Genomic DNA, 15,278 nt, shown 5'->3' with positions numbered 1-15,278 from the left:
TGGCTTCATACAGGGCCGCGGTCGCGCCGTCGCGGCCGCACCAGCCACCACAAGCAGCCGTCCTGGGTCACACCCGACCTGTCCCGGCCGACCCCACCGCTGCGAGCTGCGGCGCGCGCGAGCGGGATTTACAGCCACCCACACCACCAAGGCACCAACGCATCCATCCAAACCGCCGCCCGCCGCCGCCCGGCGTCGTCGTCGTCTCCACGCTCCCTCGCCACCGCGCGCCCTCCCGGCCTAGCCCGCCGGCCCCCCGCTGCTACCAGAGAGGGCGATGGCGACGGCGAGCGGCGTCTCCACTCCCCTGCAGCTCCCCTCCACGCGGCGGGTGGGCGGCTGCTGCTCCCGCCCCGGCAGCCCGGTACGCTCCTCCTACTTGCAATGCCCACCACCTGTTCGTTCGAATGCCTGTGTGAGGAGAGGTCGTTTTATCTGTGGCTGTTGATGCGCAGGCCCCGGGCAAGAACGCGTTCCCGCGGAGAGCAGCCGGTGGTGCCCCGGCAGGTATGGCCCTGTTTCGGTAGCAGTTTTGTGCTGGTGTTCCCTGGTGCTTTTGGGATTTGGGATGTGTTGTTCGTTCTAAGCATAAATATTTCGAGAGGTGCGGACTGGAGCAGAGTAGCCGACTAGTTAATTCAGTCTTACATATGGGCTCTTGGTTGTAAATGGTAGTCTTGGGGTGACAGCTAGAAATTCCATGACCTGGTAGCTCCTGAAACGGCATGCCACAATGTGCGGTCCAGTTAGGTGTTCTCTGCCGGGACTGGATGATATATATCATGGAAGCATGGAATGTTAAAGATGTTATATTAAGTTGTATTTTAGAAGAATAATGGAAACGATTACTTAATAGTGTGTTCATTGGTGTATATCGCAATGAAAACTATTGATTAAATTACTGTCGTGCTTATTTGGCAATACCGTTCAGCACTTTAGATGTTACATTATCATGTTTCACCAGGTACATTTTTTTTGAAGAGAGATTCTGTATATAAAGGACAGAGTTGTCATCAATTTTTACCATTGAAACAAAGCGGAAGGTTGCAAGCAGCAGTTCTGCCTGTTACTCCACCTTTGTTAGATGATGAAGAAAAACGGAAGCAAATGTGTGAAGATTATGGATTCAAACAAATTGGAGAACAGTTGCCAGATAATGTTACTCTTAAAGATGTAATGGATAGTCTGCCTAAAGAGGTATATGAGCTACCAACACCAGCTATGCTGCTGTGGCTTCCTATACACAAATTCCTCTAATGTAAAATTTCTTGTCTGCTAGGTATTTGAAATCGATGATCTAAAATCTTGGACTTCTGTTTTAATATCAGTTACTTCTTATGCTCTTGGTATTTTCTTGATATCAAAAGCTCCCTGGTATCTTCTTCCCTTAGCCTGGGCATGGACTGGTACAGCAGTTACGGGGGTAAGAACCCTCCCCTCCCTTTGTAAGCTTATATAAGTTTGTGTTCCTTTCATGTGCTACATGCTTGCTTGCTGTTTTGTCTATTGTCCACTATTTAATTGATGCCTTTGTAAAGTTCTTTGTCATAGGTCATGATTGTGCCCACAAATCATTTTCGAGGAATAAGCTGGTGGAAGATATTGTTGGAACTCTAGCTTTCTTGCCATTGATATACCCCTATGAACCTTGGAGATTTAAGCATGACAGACATCATGCCAAGACAAACATGTATGTACATACCACCCTATATTATCATCTCCAATATTCTCCAAATCTCAGACAACGCTCTTTCCAGTGCGGTCATGCATTACATTGTAAGAACACTCATGCACTTCATCATGCTTAAATACATATGGGATATGGCATACCAAAACAGTTTTTTACTTGCCGCTTTTTTAATTATAGTTCACATGTCAAGTGTTGAAACAATTGTCCAAATAAAACAAACATAACAACATGATCAACATTTTTTTGAGTTATCTGTAAGTCTGTGTTCATATGTATTAAAAGCCATTTGATAATATGAAAAGACTTAAAAACAGTTCCAACCAGGTTGAACTTTGGTCATTCAAATCTTTACCTCCTGCATAACCTCCAGGTTGATAGAAGATACTGCATGGCAACCCGTTTTTTCAAAGGAGTTCAGAACAAATTCCTTACTGAGGAAAGCAATGATATTTGCTTATGGTCCTATCAGGCCATGGATGTCTATTGCTCACTGGTATTTCTTTTTCGAACACCTTTTCATATAACATGGACATCTTCTTTAGGAATTATTTTCCTTCAACTTCTCCAAGCAATATCATTGCTGTTCACTACGATTGCTTGTCAGGTTAATTTGGCACTTTGATCTAAAAAAATTCAGACCAAATGAACTCCCAAGGGTGAAAATAAGCTTAGCATCTGTGTTAGCGTTCATGGCAATTGGATGGCCACTGATTATTCTCAAATCAGGAATAGCTGGATGGTTCAAGTTCTGGTTCATGCCATGGATGGTTTATCACTTTTGGGTAATATTTCTTATTCTGTCAACATCATTTACTGCTAAGCTTTATATGGTCCAAATTCATGGAAATGTTTAGCTATTAGAGCATATTGGTGCTATATATTGCAAGTAGAAAGTAGAAACTCATGTTAATTGGATAATTAGTCCTTGAATATAATATAGCTCTGACCCATGGAGCCAACCAGATGACAGGCTACTGACCTTTAGTGACACTTATATGCCACTTCTGTGTTGCCCTGTTACCATTTTTTTTCTTAGTTCAAGAGTTTATATATTTTAAGCTTTTGTATTCCCGAAGATATTTGGATTGCTTCAGATCACCTCTATGTGCATTATCAACTCCTGGCAATGGATCTGACTCAGTTTTAGTTTTTATTACAGTATTTGGTTACATTACAAGGTAACATTTCGGAGAATAGTGTATCATTGTATTTTTTTTTGTAGCAGTACGTAAGCAGTCGAGCTACATATTTTCAGATCTTATTATGTTCCTTTCCACTGTTCACAAACTAGCAACAGATATGATTTCATTCTCCACCAATTTACTAGTACATGCTGGTTTACCATTTTTTCTCATGAACCCATGATTTTGGGTCAGAAGCATCCATACGTCAGTACTAACATGGAATAAACTCGCTTTAAATCACTGTTTAAACTAGCCACAATTTGATATACTTGTTCTGCCAATTTGACAGAGCAAGGGAGCACTTACCTAAACATATAATAATTTTGTTCAAAGTTGTTCGCTTTGCATTGTTGATTAACTTGTATAATGCAAATATTTTTATTTATCCTGTAAGCTGTTCTCTTCAGATGAGCACCTTTACGATGGTACATCACACTGCTCCTCATATACCATTCAAGACATCAGAAGAGTGGAATGCTGCACAGGCACAATTAAACGGCACAGTTCACTGTGACTATCCTCGGTGGTACGCATTTTGTTTTCTTTTACATCTTTCTTTTCTTACATATTATAATATTTTCTATCAAGTTGCTAAGTAATGTTAACCATCTTTAAACAAGCTAGTTTCCATATTAATTTTTGTCACACATGGGACCTATCGGTTATATCAATAAAATAGGTTATTAATCAAAAGATAGATGCTATTACTTTTCAGTTGTTTTAATAGTGCAGATTGATTGGATATTAGCACAGGAAAGCTCTCATGGACTAAAAAGTACTACATAAAATCTCAGAAAAGAGAGATCTACACCCTGATTTGGGTGGGGTCCTAATTATAATGGTATAGATTGATTGGATATTAGAACACTTTTGTATTGAAACTGCATGAAAAAAAAATTATATACTATATAGAATTATAGCAAATAAAACTTTCACTGGACTATAATCCCAGTAAAAAATTGGGCTAGTTAATATCACATGACAAATCATTGATTTTGCCAATAAAATGACAGCGACAATTCATTTATTGTTTATTTGTATCTTTGAGGATTAAGAAACTTTTCCATCATGTGGTTGTACTGTTTTCCTGGATTGCACATAAGTTTCATATCTTGTAGAATGTGCCACAGGTGCATATAAACCATGTTTTTTTTAATTTAATAGCTCAATTGAGTCAAGTTCTACTCCCATTTAGCACTAGCATAGGATAAATATATTTCAGTAAAGTGCATGTGGTAAATATGGGATATGATGTGAATATTTTGTCATGAAGTGTTCATACGGGTATAAGTGTCAACATTTGTACAACTGGAGCAAGCTGAATCACTGTCTTGGTTTTGTCAAAATTATCTTGGAAACATGCTTCTGTAGAGTTGGATTGTATCTGACTAATGGATTTTTACAGGATAGAGATACTTTGTCATGACATAAATGTACATGTTCCACACCATATTTCTCCAAGAATTCCAAGTTATAACCTTCGTGCTGCCTATGATTCCATAAAACAGAACTGGGGCAAGGTACTTCAATATTTCTCCCATTTTTTTGGGGTGCATTTCACTGTTTTTTTTTTTTTTTTTTGTAACGTTATTTCATTTCTCTTCCCTTGATACCTTCTACTTGCAGTACATCAATGAAGCCAGCTGGAACTGGCGCTTGATGAAGACAATACTGACTAAATGCCATGTTTACGACAAGGATAGATACTATGTTCCCTTTGATGAGGTTGCGCCTGAGGAATCCCAACCAATTAAATTCCTCAAGAAGGTCATGCCAGATTATGCATGATGAGATCAATACTGTTGGCTGGTGTTTGCATAGAGAAACAATCACAATTACTTAGTGAGTCACATCCTAAATTCTAACTAGAACGGCACATGCCCGAAATTTTGACTGCAAATTGCTTTGTTGGATTGTGTTACACGGCTTCAGAGCGGTTGCCAAAAGTTCATTTAGAAGAAAGGCTGTCAGAAGTTATCCTATAAATTTAAAAATAGTGCGCTTCCAAACCAAGCGCCTTTTTCAGTTGTTCGGTACATCAAATATGTATTGTATACCTTGGAGGCTTGGAATATAAATATGGGCACGCTAGTGCTACAGCCATTTGCTACTGATGTACCAGCAACCATTGGTTTGTACCTTGATTAATTCATGACGATGGTCTAATTCTGTTGTCCTCTTTTTGCAAATTCTGCTGAACTAACCATGGTAATTACAATTCAGCATGCACAGTCCTACCTCTACGGCTCTACCACTTATGGTGGGTTACACGATACTTCACCGTGCTTTGTTTATCGTTTATTCTCTGAAAAATAATCAGTTGATGCAGCAGCGTTTCATCATCAAGGAGAAGCAAACAGGAAGACTCATACTTCATGCGTTATTCTTTATTGTAAAAGAGCCAACAACATACAGGGAGAACTGTGGTGCAAATAGCGTACAAAGCTCACGTGGTTACAAAACATTTGAATTCTCTACATTGTACTCGTGTGGTTATAGAAATCTGATCATCTACATGGAACACCTCAGCCCATGGTGTAGGATGGAGATGGTAGGTTTATGACAGTGCTCTTCACCTTGGTCATCATGTTTATGCTGTTAGTTATCCCCTGGGATCCAATCCCACTGTCCTTCAAGCCCTGTAGTCCAAACCCCATAGAAATTACAAACAACTGAAGAAAGCAAAAGGTAAATTGAACAAAATGATGGCAAGCCGAGTCAATGGCATGGTAACAATACCTGGAAGGGGAAATGGTCAGGTCCTCGAGCCGGTGCAGAGTTGATCTGAACGGTTCCGGTCTCCATCGCATCGCTGATCATGATCGCTTTGTTGATATCTTTAGTGAATACACATCCCTGAAATGGAAGAATGCATAGATGAATCAGATGCACAATGATATTCATGTTGTAACAAACATCAATGTCCATTTCTATCATGTATGTGAGTGTGCACCTGCAGCCCAAAATTGCTGGCATTGCAATGGTGGATGCCTTCCTCGACCGAGTTGATCCTAATCACAGGCAAGACAGGGCCAAATGGCTCCTCCCAAGCAATCCTCATGTCAGGCCGGACGTGATCCAGTAGCAACGGCCAGATAAGGTTGCCTTCTCTCCTGTACTCCTGACAAAAGGTTGCTCCTTTCTCCTTGGCATCCATGACCAAACCCTCAATAAAATTTGCTGAGGATTCTGTTACAACTGGGGTGATATCAGAGTCAGCCTCAGGTGGCCCAACTGTCAGTTTTGCCAACTTGGCCTTCACCTTCTCTACCACGATATCAGCAACGGATTCCATGATCAGCACCACTTTCACAGCAGTGCACCTCTGGCCACTACGTTGATCATAAGAAATGTCAGTAGAAATCCAGAGTATGATTTGATGCAAATTCAGTTAAGACTTCTGTCCTCGCATAGTTACTAGGGCCAAGCATGGAAAATAATAGAAAAGCAAAAGAAAATGGCACATAAAGATGAAATATGGGTGTATAGAACTATTTAAATAATATAGTATGGTACAAGGATGGAAGCAAGGAAAAGCATATGGCAACATTATCTGATATGCATGATGACACTACTTGGATGCCACACGTCATGTTCTGTTAGCTAAAACTTATCTGAAAGTTTTTATGATTTCCCGTGGCTGATTTCACTTTTTTAAGGAATTGTGGTATCCATATTTTGACATGTCCAAATATCTAATAGATCAAATGAAACAACACGATAAACGCTGTTCTAACCCATAGATCGATCAATCAAATTCATTGTTTAGCACCTGTAAGAGAAGCCTCCTTTTACTATATTTGCTGCCACTAAATCCAGATCTGCATCCTCTAACACAATACAAGCATCTTTTCCTCCAAGTTCCATCTGAAGCGGGACCATTCCAGCCTTCTTTGAAATGGCTATACCAGTATCACCTCCCGTAAAACTACATGGCATAAGTGTTTACTGTTTAGTCTGTGTCTTATTGAATCTGCATATGCCAGAAATAGGAGCGGATGATTATTACCTTATGCAGTTGACTCCAGGATGCATCGTAAGAAAATCACCAATTTCAGAACCTTTCCCGGTGACACAATTGATCAAGCCTTTGGGGAAACCAGCAAGGTGGAAGCAGTGCACCATATGTAGTGCAGCCACCGCTCCCTGGTTGAACAGTAGTACACCATTTAAGTATGCTTTACTTCAAACATAGGCAAGTCTTTTTACATAAAAGAATATATACCTGAGTTGGAGGCTTCAGAACAAGAGCATTGCCAGCAATTAGTGCTGGGCCAATCTTGGAGACTGCTAGGTTGACAGGATAGTTAAATGGTGGGATTGCCAAAACTACTCCAAGAGGTACCTGCATGAATAGGACACTGAATTAGATACCGAAGGAAACAAAATGATGGATCATCAATTTCAGGATATTAAGTAAATTCACTGGAGCATTGATAGTCAAATGTATCAACCATAATATTCATCTTAGGACTCATGAAAATTTTTTCTTGAACATACATTCTAGAGCATGCAATAGAGTACATGATACTCAATTTCAACAATCCGTTATCTTCTAAAGATTAAAAAAAAAGATGATCAGAAAATCACAATCGTTGGAAATTAGTTTCTTGAACAAACCATATCACTGAAAATCCTATTGAAGAAATATAGCAGCATATTCACATCTCAAAACCATCCAGGTATTGATAATTAGTACTAAGGAATAATGACTTTGAAACTATGTTTAATTTAATGCACAGAGTCAGATGGTCAAAGATCTAATCACACTACAATGCTAACAATCTCTGAAAAGGACCCAGGAGCAACAACCATAGCTGAATGTTTTCCTGTCATCTAATACTTTGTTTCTATGAGAAGTATCTAATTTCATGACATCAACGATAAAATGGGCCACGAAAGTTCATTTAGAAAGTACCAGTTACACTTACACACCAAACTCAATGATTAGTTCAAGTTCACCACAGGGCTATTACTATAACTCAACTAAAATAGCAATGAATAAAGTGGGGATAACTACTGTATACCAATCACAAAGAATCAAAGGTTCACAGAATCAAAACCTATATTTTAATTTTTATGCTTCTGCAAATCATTGGAAAATACAAGAATATATTCAGTTGAGAGTTCAGATTTTGAAAACCAGTGGAAACAGGCCTCACAAGTAACCGGCAATCCTAGATTTCCAGTTGAAGACAGTATCAAATACGGAATGGTTTCATTCCAAGCTTGTTTGAGCTGTGGTCGGTCTGGATTACAGCGAATTTTGCCAAAGTTATGGCTAGTCACGTCGACACCTGCCCAATTTTGTTTAACTTTGGCCAAATGAGCACAAGTATCAGAAGCACTTCTTTTATGTTCAATATCCAAAAACTAGACAGATAGAGGAGAAAGATCAGCAAGGGAAAGACACAGACTCAGGGATTTGGTTTTGCTGCAGTCGGTAGTGTGAGTATGTGTCAGCTTCGAGTGGATTTATCCAGGTACTGCAGACTCTACTGTACCATAGTTTACTATAGTAATGTTACTGTAACTGATAATCTTGACCCTTAAGATGCAGTCCCACTGCATGCCCATCCCGATCAGTGATCCTAGACTCAGGGAGAAGTGCTAATTTCAGAGGTCACCTCATGACGATAAAGAAACCAGAATGACATGGGCTACTAGTACCACTAGCATCCAAGGAATATTCCATAATACCATATTCCATTATACGTGTCAATTAGCTGCATAATTTATATCAACCTCATTTTATCATACAGGTAACACATATTAAAACTTGATTTAGACAGGTGCCTCCAAGGCATCAACTTTTTGTCAATCTGCCAGTCAACAAAGGCCCGTTGATCAATTAACAACAGCCACCAGACACAAACACTGAAATACTACAAGCTTCTTTTTTTTCATCGCTATTTCTAGTCAAAATGAGAGACAGAAACAACATGGCAAACAAACTTAACCGAAAGTCGACTGAATCTAGCAATGCAACACATACCTTGGAGCTCAAACAGTACTTGTTCCGTTCATTGCCCGGGAAGCTATCAGACACCAGCAGCTTGCCTTCCCCCAGTATCCGAACACCCTCCTCAGCTGTGTACGACACCAAATCCCCTGACCTCACCACCTGTCAGTCAAACCCAAGAAGCCATATTTGTCAGTTAGCTTCAGCTCAAGAATGGCACTAAAATTCACCAAGGAAGTGCAAACTGAAACTGCAATTAATCACCTCAGAGATTGCATCCTTGGCCGGCTTGGCAATCTCCTTGACGAGGCACTCTGCAATCGGGGCCTTGTGCTCCTTGAGGATGGCGGCCGCCTTGTGCAGGAGCTCCGCGCGCTTCCACAGCGGAGTGCGCGCCCACGCCTTCTGCGCCACCTTCGCCGTCTCCATCACCTTGTTCACCTCCTCCTGGGTGCATGCTGGACACACAAAAGGACCCCCAAAATCTTCTCAGCTAATTGTGATACAAGGTTCAGAGTCAACTCTCGCAGTAACAATCGAATCGCAGTTGCAAGAATGAAACCGGCGATGAATCCGAGGCATGTTCTTGCGCCGACAAAATGGGAAATTCGCGGTCACCGAATTGGGGAACCGAAAGGGAAAGATTTAGCTAAGGGGAGCTATCAATCAATCAGGGTCAATCCGAAGAATTGAAGAAGGCGAGAGCTCGCAGTAATTAGTGGCGCCGATCAACTAAGCTGTGGAACAAATAAACTTCGTAAACATCGAAAGAATTGTCTGTCGCCGTCGTCAACCAATCAGTCGTCCATCCATCCAAGCCGGGGAAGCAGAAGCAAGCTCAATCAGAGCAAGAAGCAGAGTGCGCGCACGCACCTTGCACCCTGTACTGGGTGTGGCGGGTGGTGGGGTTGACGATGGCGACGGACTTGCCGGAGGCCGAGACGCGCCACTCCCCGTCGGCGTAGTACCTGTAGACCTCCCCCTCCAGGATCTCCGCGAACACCCCCGTCCCCGCCACCGCCATCTCTTCTCCGCTGCTGCTGCTGCTGCTGCTGCTAGCTAGTGGCGGTGAGGCGCTCGGGGCGAGGGAGTGGAGTGGGTGGTGATGGGGGCGCGAGTGGTGGAGAGGAGAGGAGGCGCGGTGGCGGAGGGAGGTGCTCGGGTTTAATAGGGCGGAGGCGAGCGAGTGATCGGCCGGGGACGCGTGGTGAGGGAGGTGGGACCCACCGGATTCGGAGGAGCACGGAAAGAGACGAGAGACGAGGGGGTTTTCGTCTTCTTCGCGTCCTGTTCGTTTCTTTAGTTTTTTGTTTTTTTTCCTCTCCCTCTCTGTGTAATTTAAGCTGCTCGGGCTGTATCGCTCTCTTGGCGTGTGTGGTTTGGGACCGTGGTGAACTGACTGGTGATGACAGCTGCACCGCCCCTTCGGCGGACCACGGCCGTATGGTGTGCGGGGGGCTTCATATTTTCGAGCGGTAATCCGTTAATATACTGATAAAACCCTATAAAATCCGAATAAGTTTTATAAAAAAAATATTGAGGCTCACTACTATCCCCTTGGAGTTATTTTAAGAGGAAGATCATTGTTGGTGGTAGGTGTCAAAGCGACAAGTGGTATCAATAGTGGAGATAGCAAGATTGATTAGTCAGTTCGTAGACTATAAAAGGTAAAAATCGAAAGCTTCGTAATTTAAATATATAAAGTAAAAGACAATTAAGTATTATATAGGTTCTTAGTTCATTATCTTAAAAAAATTTCTTAGTTAGAAAGGACAATGAAATAGTTTAGCGCGAAAACGCTAGGCTCCGGTACGTTCTCTTAGCACCAGCATTCATCTGTTATATTGGTCTTATCAGGTCTTCAAGAACACGAGTACCTCTGAAATCCATGTTGCCGGAAGAGCATACTCCAGAATGATAAGGGATTCACCAAGAGGGCAATGATCAGATCTAGGAGATTCTTATGGATATTATGGATCTGCTTCGCAGATTCCATTAAAAAGGATTGATTGAGTGAATCCTGAATTCCATAAACAAGTACTACAAAGTACTAAACTGTGTAATAAGGGGAAAAAAATCAATCGTGACCAATGCAGGCCCTTGTGTCTAAAGGATTCGTGAATTGCGTAGATAATAAATAACTCACTATGTAAAATAAGCATAAGAGATCTCATCCTCTACGTTGGCAATATTTATGGCAAGTGATGGTAAAGCATGGCTATAAACCAAACACACTCTTAAACTTTAGATCAAGGCAATATACAGGCGAGGGGAAGGAGATAAGAAGTTTTAAGACCTTACGGGAGATAATTGACCACAGGTTAGATACATAGAGGTATAGCACACTAAAGAAAAAAAAAAGCATTATTTACTAAGGTAGCAATTTCATTGGAATCAAATAATTTTAATTTTGTATCTTGCTCCCCTTTTGATGATCAATGGTCCATGTTGTAGTATCTCTAGTACCTCCATGTACCACGCAAACAAACGTGAAACCTCTCTTGAATAATTTGGATGCGGTAGGAGCAATCCGAGATATCTAAGGGCTTGTTTGGTAAGACTCCAACTCGTAAATTTAGCTATTAGGACTGGGTCTAAAGTGAAATTATGGAGCAGTTTAAATCCAGCTCCGTCTCTCTAGTTTTGTGAGGACACTTCCTCTAGCTCCACTCTTATCTTGGGTGGAGGTAAAATTGTTTGGTTGTGCTCAAACTGCATGAGAGCTAAAGCTGAAGCTCTGCTAAATATGTCACAAGTATCTGTGAAAATAAGGCACGAATGTGAATTGTGAGGTACTAGAGAAGCATAAAAATAGTCCATGAGACAACGTTCGGGGGAGTCAAAAAATAACAAAAGTAGAAGTGCTCGACTTTTAGTTGGATCTATGTGAATAATTGATAACATTGGTTGTTCATATAGTTGATTATTTACTCATAGAAAATTCAGTCCTCTAAATAATGGACAAATCTTCAAAATAATATCAATAATTGATATGTATAAGTCTACTAGGTGCTCTCTATACTCTCATAAGCGATATCTTTGGATTTCACGGAAACCATTGAGAAACCGATAAAAACCAATAAAATCCCAACAAATCTTTTTGTAAAAATGAAATTCCAATAAATAAAATTCAGTTCGATATTGACCCAAAAAATGCGAGTAGTTTACACGTTTTTTACTCGGTCCGAATAGTTCTGGTTTCAACGAGGCTCACACAGCCTCACGAGGGGCATAACCGGGCCGTGCGTGCCTCAGGCGGTTACAGGAGCTGCCCCAGTATAACTTGTCTCGGCCATTGCAACTGCTGCCTGCCCTATTGTTTCTCTGAAACCGGCCGGCTAATCCAAATCGACGTATACATGACATGTCGACCACAAACCGCATATTCTCAGTGCTTAATTAGGGACCATAGTGTGAGAACAACACTACAACCTCAAAGAATACGACATTGATCACATCCCCTTTTGTTCTCAAATCCGAAAAAATAAATCACATCCCCTTTTTTCTCCCCCAAACAAGCGCACACACACCACGACTAGCATCCAACAACAACGGAGCTTAATTATAGAGACGGGTTCTGATCACTTTCATCTCTCGTACGTACCGTCGTACGGGACCAACACAATTACACAAAGCAAAGCAACAGTTCGATCTGTGGCAGCCACACAAGTCCGGGAAGTAAGAGTACACAGGTGCAGCAGCCCAACCGACTCGGACCACCGGTGGCCACAGCCCACTACATACTGCCTTTTGCTCGCTAGCTGCCGTTCATGGCGCCGGCGGCATCCACGTCGTCCCGATGGCGCCGTGCATGAGAGGCAGCGAACCACCCGCGATCGCGCCGTGCATCCGAATGCCAATAACTCTTTTGGTCCATGCGAGTATAGTAGCCACCCGCAGGTCTCATGACCAATCCGAAGACTGACTCTGTTCGGCTGTACTTATTTTCACTGTGTTTGTAACCAACAGCCACAGTGTTTTCTTTGGCCCTATTTAGATTTTAACTTTTTTTTTCTTCAAACTTTTAACTTTTTCATCATATCGAACTTTTTTACCTATAAACTTCTAATTTTTTTATCACATCGTTCCAATTTCTTCAAACTTCTAATTTTGACATGAAACTAAACACAAACTTTGTACAGCTAGCTGTAGCTACAGTAGCGCAGCTGCTAAACATGCCCTGCAACTAGGTAGGAGGACTAGCTTTCAGTGCGTAGTCGCATCGGCAGCCGGTCGGGCAGCCGGCGGTTGAAATGAATCATTGGTCCGTTTGATGATGATCATGGGCAATTTTTCTTCACATGAAAAAAAAAGGCTCTTTAGTTGCAGAGGCAGGTGTCTGAATTAAACATTACTCCTCCACTTTGTTAGTAACGCCAGAAAGAACAGACTTTTTGGTCGTACTAGCGTGGAAGTGTAGGTACGGCCACATGAGGAATTCAGGAGGATGCCGGTGCGGCTTCGGCTTCTGCTTCTGCTCTGCTGTACAAGTGTTGAAGTGTAGGCACGGTCGTGTGATCTGTGTGCTGAATCTTGGACTCGTCAGTAGATCTGCTCAAGCTTCAGCACGCTGGAAAGGGAAGCAGCCAAGCCAAGGCAGGTCTGCAGGTGGTCTGTCTGTGGATCACTGAGCTGTAAATGTTCCTCTCTGTGGATCGGCACGTACCTAGCCCAATGTTTTCCCGGTTGCTGCATTAATAATACTCCCCTGTGCACTCTGGGAGTCACCAGATTTAACTCTGTGGGAGCCTGATGTTTCCATAACGTTGACTCTGGGAGTTCATTTAACATCCCTTACCTAGTACTCCCTCCTTTCTTAAATGTTTGACACCGTTGACTTTTTTAAACATGTTTGACCGTTCGTTTTATTCAAAAACTTTTATGATATGTGTAAAACTATATGTATACATAAAAATATATTTAACAATAAATCAAATGATAGAAAAAGAATTAACAATTACTTAAATTTTTTTAATAAGACGAACGGTCAAACATTTAAAAAAAAGTCAACGGCGTCAAACATTTTAGGATGGAGGTAGTATTACGTTAATATATTGAAAAACAACCCAAAACTCAAAAAAAAACTCTAATACCGGGTATAACACACCCTCAATTCTTAGAACCTTTCGATTTAACCCTAATGGTCTAAACCAATTTTTAACCGTGGTGTTGACATGACAATCCATTCAACATCAAAACAAATAAACAAAGGTGGAAGCCATACGTCAGCGGCAACCATACATCCTTCTCTACTACTGAGGCCTCGACATTATGGCCTAGTCCACCACCAAAGATAGCACCCTACAACTAGGAGGGATGCCGACTCTACCAGCAGGCTACATGGTTGTGGACGTGCTCTCCACCAGATTAACTCCTTCCTTCATCGTGATATCCCTTAGATTAGCGTCGCCCTTTACCGTACCAGGTTGATGCAAGCCCTCCATCACGGATCAACGCCACCATCTGCTCGCCAGATCAACGTCGCCGCACAATCCCTGCCGCTAGATCATTACCCCTCCCTCTTTCTATAATGAGATGGCTGGTCCTCAAAGAGGAGCCCCGTCGACAGCGGTGGCTATTCGGGAAGAGGCGAAAAGCCCACCAACAGTAGGTGGTGGGTGCAACAGGACTACGGGACTGTGAGGAGAGATCGAGAGAATGGAGGAGGTGGAGAAAGATGGTCACTACAAGGTGGGTTCTGCTATATTTTAAACTTAAAGGTTGATTGGGCCGCCATGTCAATGCCACGTAGGCAAAAATTACTTTGGTTTAGACCGAGGGTGTGTGTGCGCTGCGGGGAGGGGGTGGTTTAAATATAATTGTTTTAAAAGTTAAGGGTCGTGTTATATCCGATTTTGGAGTTAAAAGGACGTTTTTTTGTTCATGCAAATACAATAAGTTGAGTGGGTAAAATGGACTTATCCCTATAGAGAAACTACCTATTCATTGGGCCATCCTATTATAGAGTACATTACATTTCAAGAAGGAATTAGTTTATTTTGACTCCCTCAACTCATGCCACTGGTTGAATCACATCCTTCAACCATAAAACTGGATATAACTCGTCCCCCAACTCCCAAAACCGTTGCAAATCGACACCCCAAGCAGTTTCGGAGGCGGTTTCGTCCGATGTGGTAGTTGACTCGCTGAGTCATTAGGTGGGACCCACTTGTTAATGCCCTGCACCTCATCCCATCTTCTCCCTCTCCTCCCCCCTCTCTCTCTTTTATCTCTTCCTCTTCTCTCACCTTTCGTTAGTACAGAGGCAGGATGGTAGCGACGACACACGGGGGAAGAGCTTGGCAGCCAGCTGGCCGCGCATGGAAGAAGGAGCTCGTCGGCCAACCGCAACGCGTGTGGGGAGGAGATCATCAGCCGTCGGAGGAGTTTTGTAGGCCTGTGGTGACGACGGACGTCGAGGTGGTGGTGCTGTGGTGACGCC

General features: G+C 42.3%; 2 protein-coding genes across 2 annotated transcripts; one reads left to right on the top strand and one right to left on the bottom strand.

The window, feature by feature from the left end:
• On the top strand, positions 1–4,984 carry LOC127781876 (omega-6 fatty acid desaturase, chloroplastic). The gene is made up of 10 exons (XM_052308938.1): positions 1–364; positions 456–507; positions 965–1,197; positions 1,280–1,423; positions 1,539–1,690; positions 2,061–2,183; positions 2,295–2,472; positions 3,282–3,400; positions 4,280–4,394; positions 4,501–4,984. Exons 1-10 carry the CDS (start codon positions 278–280, stop codon positions 4,660–4,662), a joined length of 1,365 nt encoding a protein of 454 aa, XP_052164898.1. The 5' UTR covers positions 1–277; the 3' UTR covers positions 4,663–4,984.
• Positions 4,985–5,240: 256 nt separating this feature from the next.
• On the bottom strand, positions 5,241–9,980 carry LOC127781875 (NADP-dependent glyceraldehyde-3-phosphate dehydrogenase). The gene is made up of 9 exons (XM_052308937.1): positions 9,710–9,980; positions 9,101–9,294; positions 8,870–8,998; positions 7,100–7,219; positions 6,884–7,020; positions 6,647–6,802; positions 5,828–6,206; positions 5,614–5,730; positions 5,241–5,513 (listed from the first exon to the last, which is right to left on the bottom strand). The coding sequence occupies exons 1-9, from the start codon at positions 9,858–9,860 to the stop codon at positions 5,400–5,402; spliced, it is 1,497 nt and encodes a 498-aa protein (XP_052164897.1). The 5' UTR covers positions 9,861–9,980; the 3' UTR covers positions 5,241–5,399.
• Positions 9,981–15,278: the final 5,298 nt, after the last annotated feature.

The sequence above is a fragment of the Oryza glaberrima genome, chromosome 8, assembly GCF_000147395.1.
Source record: "Oryza glaberrima chromosome 8, OglaRS2, whole genome shotgun sequence".
Taxonomy (NCBI): Eukaryota; Viridiplantae; Streptophyta; class Magnoliopsida; order Poales; family Poaceae; genus Oryza; species Oryza glaberrima.
Note: the sequence above shows the minus strand (reverse complement) of the source record. Positions and strands in the feature narration are given on the sequence as shown.

What these genes read in the sequence shown, in the direction of transcription:
- LOC127781876 (XM_052308938.1), top strand. Translation starts at nt 278, where the DNA reads ATGGCGACGGCGAGCGGCGTCTCCACTCCCCTGCAGCTCCCCTCCACG. An exon ending in AGCCGGTGGTGCCCCGGCAG is followed by an intron (nt 508 to 964) that starts GTATGGCCCTGT and finishes ATGTTTCACCAG; the next exon opens with GTACATTTTTTTTGAAGAGA. An exon ending in CTGGTACAGCAGTTACGGGG is followed by an intron (nt 1,424 to 1,538) that starts GTAAGAACCCTC and finishes GCCTTTGTAAAG; the next exon opens with TTCTTTGTCATAGGTCATGA.
- LOC127781875 (XM_052308937.1), bottom strand. Translation starts at nt 9,860, where the DNA reads ATGGCGGTGGCGGGGACGGGGGTGTTCGCGGAGATCCTGGAGGGGGAG. An exon ending in CCAGCAATTTTGGGCTGCAG is followed by an intron (nt 5,731 to 5,827) that starts GTGCACACTCAC and finishes CTTCCATTTCAG; the next exon opens with GGATGTGTATTCACTAAAGA. An exon ending in CTGACCATTTCCCCTTCCAG is followed by an intron (nt 5,514 to 5,613) that starts GTATTGTTACCA and finishes TTTGGACTACAG; the next exon opens with GGCTTGAAGGACAGTGGGAT.